At 42.0% G+C, this 14,461-nt stretch overlaps 2 protein-coding genes across 2 annotated transcripts in view; both read left to right on the top strand.

The window, feature by feature from the left end:
* The first annotated feature begins 4,023 nt into the window (after positions 1-4,023).
* Positions 4,024-6,988, top strand: LOC101359320 (HLA class I histocompatibility antigen, A-80 alpha chain-like). Its single transcript, XM_012558670.1, has 4 exons — positions 4,024-4,279; positions 4,934-5,197; positions 5,724-5,831; positions 6,957-6,988. The coding sequence occupies exons 1-4, from the start codon at positions 4,024-4,026 to the stop codon at positions 6,986-6,988; spliced, it is 660 nt and encodes a 219-aa protein (XP_012414124.1).
* A 3,760-nt stretch (positions 6,989-10,748) lies between these two features.
* The window catches only part of LOC101359060 (putative olfactory receptor 2B3), a 5,520-nt gene continuing 1,807 nt past the window's right edge, over positions 10,749-14,461 (top strand). The window contains 5 exon segments of the mRNA XM_012558643.1: positions 10,749-10,815; positions 10,818-11,018; positions 11,021-11,128; positions 11,280-11,483; positions 11,486-11,799. Coding sequence (XP_012414097.1) covers positions 10,749-10,815; positions 10,818-11,018; positions 11,021-11,128; positions 11,280-11,483; positions 11,486-11,799 — 894 coding nt within the window.

Here is a 14,461-nt window from a genome sequence, read left to right as displayed (position 1 = left end):
TCATTCTCTCACAGTCCAGTAGGCTATAAGTCCAAATTCAGGGCGTCAGCTCTAGGGGAACACTTTCTCTCTCTGTCGGCTCTGGGGGAAGGTCCTTGTGATGCATCAGTCTTCCTTTGGTCTGGGAGCATCTCAACGCAGGAACCTCAGGTCCAAAGGACATGCTCTGCTCCCGGCACTGCTTTCTTGGTGGTATGAGGTTCCTATGTGTCTCTGCTCACTTCTCTCTTTTATATCTCAAAAGAGATTCCATTAAGACACTATATAATCTTGCCAACCTCATCAGTATAACCTCATCACGGTGAAAGAATTTACAACATATAAGGAGATCACATATAATCTCATCATAGTGATAAGAGTTTACAACACATAAGGAAATCACATCAGATTACACAATCATACAACACTGGGAATCATGACCCAGCCAAGCTGACAGATATTTTTGGGGGACACAACTCAATCCATGAAAGGAAATTCCTCAACATAATTAAAGTCATTTATACAAAGCCAACAACCAACATCATCCTAAATGGAGAGAGGCTGAAAGCATTCCCCTTGAGAACGTGAACCAGAAAAGGATGTCCTTTATCACCACTCTTATTCAACATTGTGCTGGAGGTCCTGGCAAGAAATAGAAAAAAAAGGACATCCAAATTGGTAAGGAAGAAGTAAAAGTATCCCTATTTGCAGATGATATGATCTTATACACAGAAAACCCTAAAGAATTCACAAGAAAACTACTGGAACAAACAGAAGATTTCAGCAAAGTATCAGGATACAATATAAACATATAAAAAACAGTTGGATTCCTCTACACCAACAAAGAGAACTTTGAAAAGGAAATCACCAAATCAATACCATTTATGATAACCCCCAAGAAAGTAAAATACTTAGAAATAAATCTAACCAGAGACGTAAAAGACCTATACAAAGAAAATAAGATACTACTGCAAGAAACCAAAAGAAACTTACATAAGTGAAAAAAATATGGATAGGAAGATTCAACATTGTGAAAATGTCAATTCTACCCAAAGCGAATTACAGATACAATGAAATCCTGATCCAATTTCCAACAACGTTTTTTGACGAAATGGAGAAACAAATCACCACCTTTATATGGAAAGGGAAGAGGCCCTGGATAAGTAAAGCATTACTCAAGAAGAAGAAAAAAGTAGGAGGCCTCACACTACCCGATTTTAGAACCTATTATACCACCACGGTAGTCAAAACAGCCTGGTACTGGTACAACAACAGATACATTGACCGATGGAACAGAATTGAGAATCCAGACATAAATTCATCCACCTATGAGCAGCTGATATTTGACAAAGGCCCAAAGTCAGTTACATGGGGAAAATACAGTCTCTTTAACAAATGGTGCTGGCATAACTGGATATCCATCTGCAAAAAACTGAAACAAGACCCATACCTCACACCATGTACAAAAACTCACTCAAAATGGATCAAAGACCTAAATATAAAATTGAAAACAATAAAGATCATGGAAGAAAAATTAGGGACAATGCTAGGAGTCTTAATACATGGCATAAACAGAATACAAGCCATAAGTAACAATGCACAAACACCAGAAGAAAAACTAGATAACTGGGAGCTCCTAAAAACCAAACATTTATGCTCATCATAAGACTTCACCAAAAGAGTAAAGAGAGGACCTACAGACTCGGAAAAAAATTTTGGCTACAACATATCTGATCAGAGTCTAATCTCTAAAATCTACAAGATACTGGAACACCTCAACAACAAAAAGACAAAAAACCCAATTAAAAAACAGGCAAAGGATCCGAACAGACACTTCACTAAAGAAGCATTCAGGCAGCTAACAGATACATGAGGAAATGCTCACAATCATTAGCCATTAGAGAAATGCAAATCAAAACTACAGTAAAATACCATCTCACCCCAACAAAGCTGGCACTAATCCAAAAAACACAAAATAATAAATGCTGGAGATTTGTGGAGAGACTAGAACACTTATGCATTGCTGGTGGGAATGTAAAATGGTACAACCACTTTGGAAATCAATTTGGTGCTCCTTAAAAAGGTAGAAATAGAAGCAATCCCACTCCCTGGAATATATTCTAGAGAAATAAGAGCTGTCACACGAATAGATATATGCACACCCATGTTCATTGCAGCACTGGTCACAATAGCAAAAAGATGGAAGCAACCTAAGTGCCTAGCAACAGATCAATGAATAAACAAATTATGGTTCATACACACAATGGAGTACTTTGCAATGATAAAGAACAATGATGAATCTTCGAAACATCTCACAACATGGATGAATCTGAAAGGCATCATGCTGAGTGAAATTAGTCAGTCACAAAAAGACAAATATTGTATGAGACCACTATTATAAGATCTCAAGAAAAGGTTGTAACACAGAAGAAAACATTCTTTGATGGTTACAAGGGTAGGGAGGGAGGAAGAGGGGAATTTACTAACTAGAATAGTAGACAACAATCATCTCTGATGAAGGGAAGGACAACACACAATACAGAGGAAGTCAGCACAACTGGACTAAAGCAAAAGCTAAGATGTTTCCTGAACACAGCAAAACACTTCAAGAAACAGAGTAGCTGGGGCTCGGATCTGGGGACCATGGTTTTGGGGGACATCTAGGTCAACTGGCATAACAAAGTTTATTAAGAAAATGTTCCGCATCCCACTTTGGTGAGTGGTGTCTGGGGTCTTAAAAGCTTGCAAGGGGCCATCTAAAATGCATCAATTGGTCCCAACCCACTGGAGCAAAGGAGAATGAAGAACACCAATGACACAAGGGAAATATTAGCCCTAGGGATAAAAGGGCCACATAAACCAGAGACTCCATCAGCCTGAGACCAGAGAACTCAATGGTGCCTGGCTACCTCCAATGACTGCCCTGACAAGGAACACAACAGAAAGTCCCTGACAGAGCAAGAGAAAACTGTGGAGCAGAACTCAAATTCATGTAAAATGTCCAGACTTAATTGTCTGACTGAGACCGGAGGAACCCTTGAAGCCATGGCCCCTGGATGCCATGTTAACCCAGAACTAAAATCATTCCTGAAGCCCATTCTTCAGACAAAGATTAGGCTGGAGTAGAAAACATAAAATAATACCTCTGAAGAGTGTGCTTCTTATTTCAAGCAGCTACACAAGACCAAATGGGTGGCTTCTGTCCAGAGGCAGGATGAGAAGGCAGGAAGGAACCGGAGCTGGTTGGATGGACACGGGAAACCCAGGGTGGAAGGGGAAGTGCGCTGTCACATTATAGGGATTGCAAATAGTGTTACATAACAATATGTGTATACGTTTTTGTATGAGAAAGTAACTTGAGCTGTAAACTTTCACCTAAAGCACAATAAATAAATTTTTTAAAAATTATCACTTTTGTAGTTTTACTGAAGTATCAAAGATGAACCTTCACAATTACTGGGAAAGGCTATTAAAAATGTTCCTCCCTTTTCTAACTTCATGTTTGTGTGAAGCTGGATTTTTTTGTATACACTGCAACCAAAATAACAGATTGAATGCAGAAGCAGATTTGAAAATCCAGAAGTCTTCTATTGACACAGTTAAGAACGAGATGTGTAAGAATGTAAAATGATCCACTCTTCTCACTACATTTATTTTGGAAAATATTTATTTTTTATGAAAATATCTCTGTTAACTTTTAATGAATTATTGTTATTTTAAGTTAATTTAAATTTTTTAATTCTGTTTCTATTTCTTATATGGTTAATATCAGTAGATATAACCCACATAAACATAATCTCTTTGGCTTCCTCAATAATCTGTAGGAGTGAACAGAAATTCTAACGAGCCCTCGTGGCACAATGGTTAAGCTCTTGGCTACTAATCCAAAGGTCAGTGGTTGGAACCTACCAGCTGCTCCGCAGGAGAAAAGACCTTTTCAGTTTAGAACCATATGGGCTCTGATCAATTACAGTTCTTTGGGGTTGCGGGGGCGGGGCGGGGCTGATCACGGGGGCGGGGCCAGGGTCTCACACTTTCCAGAGGATGTACGGCTGCGAAGTGGGGCTGGATGCACTCTATGTCCGTGGGTTCTATCAGCCTGCATACTACGGCACCAATTACATCGCCCTGAATGAAGACGTGCGCTTCCGGAAGGCGGCGGACATGGCCGCTCAGATCACCCAGCGCAAGTGGGAGGAGGCCAGAGATGAAGTGCATTTAACGATTTACTTGAAGGGGGAGTGCGTGGAGTCCTTTCACAGATACCTGGAGAATGGGAAGGAATCACTGCAGCGTTTAGGTACAAGGGACGTGGGGCCCCTCAATGAACTCCCTTTGAGCTGGGCCTGTGTCTGCCCTGCCGGCCTCTCAAAAGGGGGGGAGAAAAATGAGATACACTACAGAATACCCCATCACATGGGTGTGGAGAGTGAGGAGTTAGCCCAGATTTCCAGATCCTGTACCAGAGAGTGACTTGCCAACAGGAGCCCCCCCTTTCTCTCAGAGACAGTTAAGGGATCTGCTCTCTCTGGGTGTAGTAGGAGAGATGATTCCTGACTGATCAGCAGTTCCCTCTGATCCTGGAATTGACCTTGGGAACCACCGGGGACTTTCTCCCTCAAGCCTTGTTCTCTGCTCCACACCCAATGAGTCTGGAGATCTGATTCCAGCTTTTCTGAGTTTCTAGGCCTCTACTCAAGTCAGAACTAGAAATCCCTGTTCTCCCCCTCAGACACCTGGAGTCTCCTACTCTGGGCTACGTCACCCTGATTCTAGCTTACCAAGGAATAGGAGATTATCCCAGGTCCCTGGTCCAGACTGGTGTCTGGGTTTTGCACTCCTTTCCTCACCCCTAATTGCCCTGTCCATTCTAAGGATGATCAGATGAGCCCTGCTCAAGTGGTCCATGGGAGGTAATGCAGAGTTCCTAAATTTTCTGACCCTTCCCCCTCAGTGCCTCCAAAGACACACATCACCGACCACGACATCTCTGACCATGAGACCATACTGAGGTGCTGGGCGCTGAACTTCTACCCACCAGAGATCACCCTGACCTGGCAGCAGGACGGGAAGGACCAGACCCAGGACATGGAACTTGTGGAGACCAGGCCTGCGGGGGACGGGACCTTCCAGAAGTGGGCTGCCTTGGTGGTGCTCTCTGGAGAGGAGGAGAGATACATGTGCCATGTGCAGCACGAGGGGCTCACTCTGAAATTGGGTAAGAAGGGTGTTAATGGATTGAATTATGTCCCCCAAAAATATGTGTTGTTAATGGTAACCTCTATGCCTGTGGTTACAATCCCATTTGGGAATGGGCTGTCTTTGTTATGTTAATGAGGCAGGATTAGTGTAGGATGCATCTTGAGTCAATCTCTTGAGATATAAAAAAGATTAAACAAGCAAGTGAGTGAGCAGAAATGGGGTAAGATAGATGCCAAGACACATGGAGATTTCCAAGGAACCAGGGAGCAGAAGCTGAAGAGACAAGGACCTTCCTCCAGCGCCGACAGAGAGAGAATGCCTTCCCCTAGAGCCAGCATCCTGAATTCAGACTTCTAGCCTCCTAAACTGTGAGAAAATAAATTTCTGTTTCTTAAAGCCATCCACTTGTGGTATTTCTGTTATACAGGCACTAAATAACTAAGACAGAGGGGGATGATAGTGCAGCTTCTTCTCAGGGACAACAGGAGCCCTACTGGAGACCTCCAAGGAGTCAGGGCTCCTCACCTTCTTTCTCTTTCCAGAATTGCCTTCCCATTCTACCACCTTCATGACAATTGGTGCTGGCCTGGTTCTTGGAGTTGGGGTCAGTGGAACTGTAGCTGTTGTGATCTGGAGGAAGAAGAGAGGAGGTAGAGATGGGGGTGGGGTTTGAGTTTTCTTGTTCCACAGGGGGGTTTCAAGTCCCAAGTAGGAGATTGCCATCCTGCCTCATTATGGGAGGTACCATCCACACATGTGCTGACCCAGTCTGACACCCTGTGTGCTAACAATTACCCTTTTGTAAAGCACATGTGAAGATGAAGGACAAATCTTTCACCTTAATGGTTCTGGTGATGCAGACCTGATTCCCAATAGTGGCAGATCACGCGGGAAGGTTCCTGCTTAGGACAGACTTCCAGGAGGGTGGTTGGCCCAGTCCCTGCACATCTATCCTTGTGTTTCCTTATCCTGCCCTGAGTCTGTAGCCAGTTCTGGAAACTTCTTTGGGGTCCAGGACTAGCCAGCTCCTCTAGGACCTTATGGTCCTAACACCTCCCCAATCTCAGACAGGATCCTTTCTTTCCACTGGAGACAAGGACAAGAAGGGAGATATGCTCAAGCTGCAAGTAACTGTGGAAGGAGTGAGGCTGATCCTGAGACCCTTGGGATAGTGTAGATGGGAGCCCATGGGGGAGCCTCCTTACCCCATAATTCTCATTTATCTTGGTTATCTAGTGCTGCTGTAACAGAAATACCACAAGTGGATGGCTTTAACAAAGAGAAATTTATTTCCTCACAAAAAAGTAAGCTAAAAGTTCAAATTCAGGGCATCAGCTCCAGGAGAAGGCCTTCTCTCTCTCTCTGCTCTGGAGGAAGGTCCTTCTCATCAGTCTTCCCCTGGACTAAGACATGCTCTGCTCCCAGCACTGCTTTCTTGGTGGCATGAGGTCCCCCTGTCTCTCTGCTTGCTTTTCTCTTTTATATCTCAAAAGAGATTGGCTCAAGACACAATCCAATCTTGCCAATTGGGTCCTGCCTCACTAACACAACTGCTGCCTATCCCACCTCATTAACATCATAGAGGTAGGATTTACAACATACGAGAAAATCACATCAGATGACAAAATGGTGGACAGTCACACAATACTGGGAATCATAGCCTAGCCAAATTGATACACATATTTTTGGGGGGACACAATTCAGTCCATGACATCGTTCTTCCTAGTCTCATCTCCTGTGGGCTCTGATCAGATCCTGTTTTTGTTCTTCTCCAGGCAGCGACAGTGCCCAGGGCTCTGATGTGTAAAGATGAGACACTGGGGAGCCTGCAGTGGGGGAAGGTTTGGAGCAGAGAGGACACGACTGGGTTATAGGGATTCTTTGGATTTGGACATTTTGAGATTGCAGTGGGCTGTTCAGAGTGTCAACACTTAAAATGACTGACCTGAATTTGTTCATGATTCTTTTCTTCTGTAGCATAAGACTGCTGCCTGTGTGGGCCTAACCAGAGTCCCAGGGGGCGCCAGTGGCGTCACTAGAGGGATGAGGATTGCACCAAGTGACACTGTCAGAGGGGGTGACACCACACGGTCCAGAGACACATCCAAGAGCAAACTACGCAGGACCTGAGCCGCTCCAGAAAGCTGGTGCCCACTTCAGATATGTTTCTGCGCTGTTCTCTGCTGCTGCGGCTCTCGATATCTACTGGGATGATTCACTGGCCCAAAGGCACCACTCGTGCTGCTGAAGCCACTGCCACCCGTCACAGCCTGGGCACCCCCGGAGCCCACCTGTCAGCCTGCCTGCTGCCCAGGACACAGGCATGCTAGGAAATCGCTCATGGACCAAGGGCACATTTGGCTTCTCCTTTTCCTTGTTGCTGCTGTCAATATCTGTTCATCTGGAAATTTGGGAGGGACAGAGACACAACTTAGAGGTTGTCACTGGGTGCTCGAATTGGGGGAGTGCAATTTAGAGATTATCCCTAGGCATTCGTTACCCTCACTATGTCCGTGGGACTGAGTGATACACGATTTGTTCACATCCCACTTTGTGATTCAAGAACCCCTGACTTTTCTTTCTTTAACAGGTGTCTGAATATGTCTGCATTCCTATCAGCATAATGTGAGCATATGGTGGGACTAACCCACCTTTGCCCACCAGGGCCCCCTCCCCACACTGACCTGTGTCGCTTTCCTGATTGATGTTCCCCATTACATCAGAGGTGGGGCTCGAATGTCTCTGTTATGGATTGAATTATGTCTTCCAAAAATATGTGTTGTAAATCCTAATCTCTGTGCCTGTGGTCATAATCCTGTTTGGGAATGGGTTCTATTTGTTATGTTAATGAGGCAAGATTAGTATAGTGTGTGTCTTGAGTCAGTCTCTTTTGAGATATAAAAGATATTAAACACGCAAGTGAGCACAAATGGGGTAAGATAGATGCCAAGACATGGAGATCTCCAAGGAACCAGGAAGCAGAAGCTGAAGAGACAAGAACCTTCCTCCAGAGCCAACAGAGAAAGTCTTCCTTTAGAGCCAGCACTCTGAATTCAGACTTCTAGCCTCCTAAACTATGAGAAAATAAATTTCTGTTTGTTAAAGCCACCTATTTGTGGTATTTCTGTTATAGCAGCACTAGATAACTAAGACAATAAGCAAAGAATATTTTTCTACAGATGGCTTTAGGAGAAATAATGTACTTTCTACAAATGCATAACAACATAGTAAACGTCTAAATTAAATATAAAGAAGTAAATAAAACCTAGTTAAGTGTTGGAAACCCTGGTGGCATAGTGGTTAAGAGTTTGGCAGTTAACCAAAAGGTGGGTAGTTTGAATCCACCAGGCTCTCCTTGGAAACCCTATAGGGCAGTTCTACTCTGTCCTGCAGGGTCACTACGTGTGGGAATCAACTCGACGGTGATGGATTTGGTTTGGTTTAGTTCAGTGTCTGTCATTACCTGGTTTTCTCCCACTCGTGTAGGGCCCAGGCTTCTGTCCTGAGTAAATCCCTTCTGCAATTTCAGCACTCCCTCACCTGCATGGCTCAGGGTTCAGCTTTCTGTCTTCTCTGTGTGACTTAATCACAGTCTCAGCATCACAGGGTCTCCTACCTCCAATTCTGGAGGAATGTGAGGCCCCCCTCCTCAATTTTCACCTGCTCCTTTCTGGTATTGGCATATAACAGGCACTAGAAAAAGTCAAATCTCACATTCTCTTGCATTTTTCAGCTGAAAGTATACTACTGTTATTTGCCAAGAAATAATGTATATCTATAACTAAAAAATCAAAATTAAAACAACATATAATTAAAGAAGTCACAAATCTTAAGGGCCATCTATTCATTCCCATGTAGACTTTCCATTGCCAGGTTATACTTCATATATCAATATTTCTTACTCTGGAAAATGTATCTCACTCTGGTTTAAAGTGTGCTAATCCTTATTTTGGAAACCCTGGTGGCGTAGTGGTTAAGAGCTATGGCTGCTAACCAAACGGTTGACAGTTGAAATCCACCAGGCGCTCCTTGGAAACTCCATGGGGTAGTTCTACTCTGTCCTATAGGGGCACTAGGAGTCAGAATCAACTTGACGGCAACAGGTTTGGTATCCTTATTTTATCTTCTTTCTTAAGTTTATCTAACAGTGCTCTCTATTTTTAACCTTTTAAATTCTGCTAAATTCAAATGATGTAAGTCATCTCAATGTTATTGCATTTAAACATGCAAAGCAGATTGAAGAAATTTAGGTGTACTTAAGAGTCACATAACTAAATAACTGATAGCTTCAATAGACTGAAGAAAATCAACTTCATTATTTGATTTTATGGTGTTGCTCCACATTTTACCTTATAACCACCGTAGTATGTAGTCAAACTTGATGTGTTATCTGTGTGTTTAGGGGGAAATGCAATATAAAAGAATCAGTAGTCTCTAATTCTGAGGTTGTGTCTTGGCTTCACCATTCCCGAGTATGCTATATGCAAATTACTATTTTCATTAAGTCACTTTAGCAATAAAATGTACCACTACCAGTTGCAGTCAAGTTAATTCTGACTTATGGGGAACCCATGTGTATCAGAGTAGAACTGTGCTCCATAAGGATTTCAATGGCTGATCTTCAGAAGGAGATCACGAGGCCTTTCTTCCAAGGCACCTCTATGTGAACTCGAACCACAACCTTCTGGTCAGCAACCAACTACATTAACTGCTTGCACCATCCAAGAACTTCACAATAAAATGTGGGTCATACCTATTTATCAGAGTTTAAGAGAAAATTAGAAAGGATGCAATTCAACCATTAAGCAATGCCTGTCACATATTAATCAAGCAACAATTAGGGTGTCATATTTATTTGTCCAGGTGTTTGGAGATAGGGAGATATCACCACTGGTCATTACTATATATCACAAGTAAACCATAAGTTTATGACCTAAAATCAAATCATCTAATACTCGCAATAGCTCTTTGTATGAATGGATAGCACATGTGTCGTTTAGGAGAAAAAGACAACTCAAAAAATCACTTGAAGATGTTACTAAAGCAGAATTTCTTTAGATCAATTTTAGATTTAGATGAAACTCTAATAATATCGGTATATTAATTTCCTCAGCATTTTCAGCCTGCATTAAAAAATAATTGAATTAAAAGAAGTATTTATTAAAATTTTTTTAAGGTAGGTTGTTGTGTACTGTCGAGTTAAGAGGTAAGAAAAAGGGAGAAAGATTGATATGTATTGAACACTTAAATTGTCCATGTTTTATGCATATAATTTTATGTATTTATGTCATTTAGATGAAATGATTTACTTCATAAAGTAATTGAAATATAACTACTGAATAGAAAACTTCTAACTAGCCATAAGATAACCGAAGTAATGACTTATTTAGGATATTATGTTTCTCAAGGATTCCATTTAATTGACTATAAATTATGCTTGGTGGGTGCTGAGCTACTCATTATAATTAATCTAAATTCAATTCCGTTCCAAGAGAGTAGCCAATAAATATTCACTAACTGCCTTACTATTTTATATTTTTTAGGTAATCAAAAACAAGTCAGTCATCATGATTTCAGCAAATGAGGGATCCCCAAAAGAGTCATTTGGCTTCTCAGACAGATCCTGGCTGCAAATGTCCTTTTTGGGGTTCTGCTAATATTATACACAATCACCATTTTTGGCAATGTATCCATCTTGATGGTATGCATTCTGAATCTCAAACTTCATACACCTATATATTTCTTTCTCACTAGTCTCTCCATCTTAAATCTCTATTATCCCACAAGCACAGTTCTTCATATGCTGGCAAATATCTGTTGCAACAAAAAGACCATCAGCTAGGTGGCTGCATGGCCCAGCTCATCATTTTCCTGGCCTTGGGTGCTACTGAGTGTCTTCTCCTGGCTGTGATGTCCTTTAACAGATTTGTGGCGATTTGCAGACCCCAACGGTGCAGTGGTTAAGAACTATGGCTGCTAACCAAATGGTTGCCAATTCAAATCCACCAGCCACTCCTTGGAAACCCTATGGAGCAGTTCTACTCTGTCCTGTAGGGTCGAATCGACTTGATGGCAACGGGTTTGGTTTTGGTGTTTTTTCCACTATGTAGTCACAATGAAACATTTGTTCTGCTTAAGAATGGCAGCCTTCTCATGGCTCACTGGTTTCAGCAACTCTGTATTGCAGTTTTCCTTGACCCTTAACATGCTCTGCCGTGGCCATAAGGAAGTGGACCACTTCTTTGGTGAGGTCCTTGCCCTTCTCAAGTTGTCATGTGCTGCCACAAAACCTATTGAGGCTGAGATTTTTTCTTTAGTGTATTAATTCTGTTAATTCCAATCACATTGATCTTCCTCTCCTATGGCATCATTATTCAAGAAGTATTGAGAATCAAGTCAGCAGAAGGATAACAAAAAGCTTTCGGGACATGAGAGTCCCACTTGATTCTAGTATCTCTTTTTTTTGGAACAGGCATCTATATATAGCTACAACCACCTTCATCCACTTCTAACGACTGGGAAAAGATGGTTTTCATCATCTGTGGGATCATCACACTCATGTTGACCCCTCTCATTTCCAATCTTAGAAATAAGAATATGAAAGAGGTCTTCAGGAAGGTGATGCCAGAACCAAGCACCGAATGGAATAAGAAACTGACTGAGAACAGAGAGCAAGCAGAGATACATGCAGAGGTCCCCTATCAGCTACCACAGCATGAATCAGCCATCTTGGACTCCTATCAGAGATCAGCAAATGGGGTACGAGAAATCAGCTTCACGGAGCTTCCAGCATGAGACAGAACAACCGGTAACCAGTGATATAGGCTTTCCCACCCCCCACCTTTCCTCACCCCCACTTAGCCTCCTCTGCTTCCTGCAGCCGCAATGTATTGGCCAGGAAGCACGAGCTTCCCCCTGGTGCCGCTTGGATTCCACCCACCCCCACTGGCCAGCTCCCTGAGTGCCGTTTGTTGGCTGCTTGTGCTGCTTTTTTCTGCTTCTTTAGATTTCTTCCTTGCCTCTCACCACCTCCCCCTCCTGTCTCTCAACTACCTGGCCCTGCGAGCCATCTTTCCTTCTTTCTGAAAGGCTGCAAAACCCCGCTAAACTGTAAAACTGCTTCCCAGACCCATGCCACCACGCTGGTGGGAGCCCCGGGGATTTTTTCTTTGTTTGTTTGCTCTAATTCGTTCTCTTTTGATTTGTTTCTTTCTTTTCTTTTTCTTTTCTTGGCTTGGGAGCCCCTTCTAGCCGGGCAGTACCACACGGCTTGGAAGCTACTCCATTACTCTGCGCAGATGCACAGGGACATCCATGGGGCATTTCTTTTTTCTTGATTTTTTTTTTTTTTTGGTTTCTTTTTTGTTTGTTTCTTCGTTTTTTTTTTTTTTTCCTCTCTCTCTTATTCCCTTTTTGTCTTTCTTCATTTCCAGTTTCTCAATGTAGTCATTTTTTTTCTTTTACCCTTTTTATTTTTATTTTTTTTCATTTTTGTTTTTCCCCATTTCTCAGTCTCTCATCTCTCCACTCCAGTAACAAGCTCCCTTAGCACTCTTTTTTTTTGTGTGTGTATATTTTTGGCTCCTGTTCCTCACTCTTCTCTCTCATGGTTTCGATACCCATCTTAGCTCCACACATCACAATCTACCCCGCTCCTTCCTGCCTACCTACACGGTGTGCTGAACATCATACTCCCGAGCAGCACAGGCATGGCCTACTGGAACCTGCCCTGCACTGATTCCTGGTCTACACTGTCAGCCCTGATACGTGCCACAAACAACCCATTCCAGCAACTACCCTTCAACTGGACCTGCCCTGCTATACCATATCTGAGTGACTGACCCTGTCCATTGGAGAAGGAGGTGAAAAGTATTGTGCCCACAGATGAGCAAATAACAAAGAACACACAGTCCACCTGCTCAGACATAACCAAATAAAACAAAAAAGCAGGATGAAACAAACAAATCTACAATCAATAAATGAGGAAAATAACCACTGAATGCCCTGAAGACAGCAGACAATATCAAAACATTTACAAAAAGAGGACACGATGGTTCCAGTAGGTGTCCAAAATAAAACCAGATGACCTTCCAGTAGAAGAAAAGACACTAGACCTAACTTATAGGGAATTCAAATCTCTAATGTTCAGAATTATCTAAGAGTTGAAGCAAAAAGCAGGCAAAAATGAGGAAAAAATAGACAAATTTACGGAAAATACAGACAAAAAAATGGAAGAATTCAAGAAAATAATACAGGAACAAAATGTTAAATTCACAACTAGAAATCATACACAAGCAACAATTAGAAATCCAAAAGATAAACAACAAGATTTCAGAAATGGACGGTGTCATAGAAGGACTGAGAAGCAGATTTGAAATGGTGGAAGACAGGATCAGTGGAACTGATGACAAACACTTGGATACAACTCTGTTTCAGGAAAGCTCAGAAAAAAGAATCAAGAAAAATGAAGAAACCCTGAGAATTATGTGGGATACAATCAAAAGCAAAAATCTGTGAGTGATTGGAGTTCCAGAACAGGGGGAGAAAACAGAAAACACAGAGAGGATCATTGAAGAATTACTGACAGAAAACTTCACCAATATCATGAAAGATGAAAAGCTGACCATCCAAGAAAGTCTACAAACACCATATAGGATAGACCCCAAAAGAAAATCACCAGGGCATGTCATAATTAGACTCGCTAAAACCAAAGACAAACAAAGAATCCTGACAGCAGCTCGAGAAAAGCAAAAAGTCACATACAGAGGAGAAACAATAAGACTAAGCTTGGATTATTCAGCAGAAACCATGCAGGCAAGAAGGCAATGGGATGACATACATAAAACCTTGAAAGAAAAAAATTGCCAGCCAAGAATAATATATTCTGCAAAACTCTCATTCAAATATGATGGTGAAATTAGGTCATTTCCAGATAAACAGAAATTAAGGGACAATGTACAAACCAAACCGAACTTACAAGACTTATTAAAGGGAGTCCTTCTATCTGAGAACAAACAACATCAGACCATAGGCTGAATACAGGACACAGGATTGTACTAGCCAGATACCAACCTAGGAAATGAACTCTTAAGGACTATGCAAAACCAAAAGAATTACAAACGGGAACCAAACAGGTTAATCTGTAAATGACAACAGCATCAGAACAAAAAAAAGGGGGAATAAACGGGGTAGGTATAGAACCTTCTAATGGACAAGAAGGCAAAATGATACCAAGTAATAATAGATGGGTTCAAATCTAGGAAGATAAGGGTAAATTTCA

The sequence above is a fragment of the Trichechus manatus genome, unplaced genomic scaffold (assembly GCF_000243295.1).
Source record: "Trichechus manatus latirostris isolate Lorelei unplaced genomic scaffold, TriManLat1.0 scaffold00180, whole genome shotgun sequence".
NCBI classification, from domain to species: domain Eukaryota; kingdom Metazoa; phylum Chordata; class Mammalia; order Sirenia; family Trichechidae; genus Trichechus; species Trichechus manatus.
Note: the sequence above shows the minus strand (reverse complement) of the source record. Positions and strands in the feature narration are given on the sequence as shown.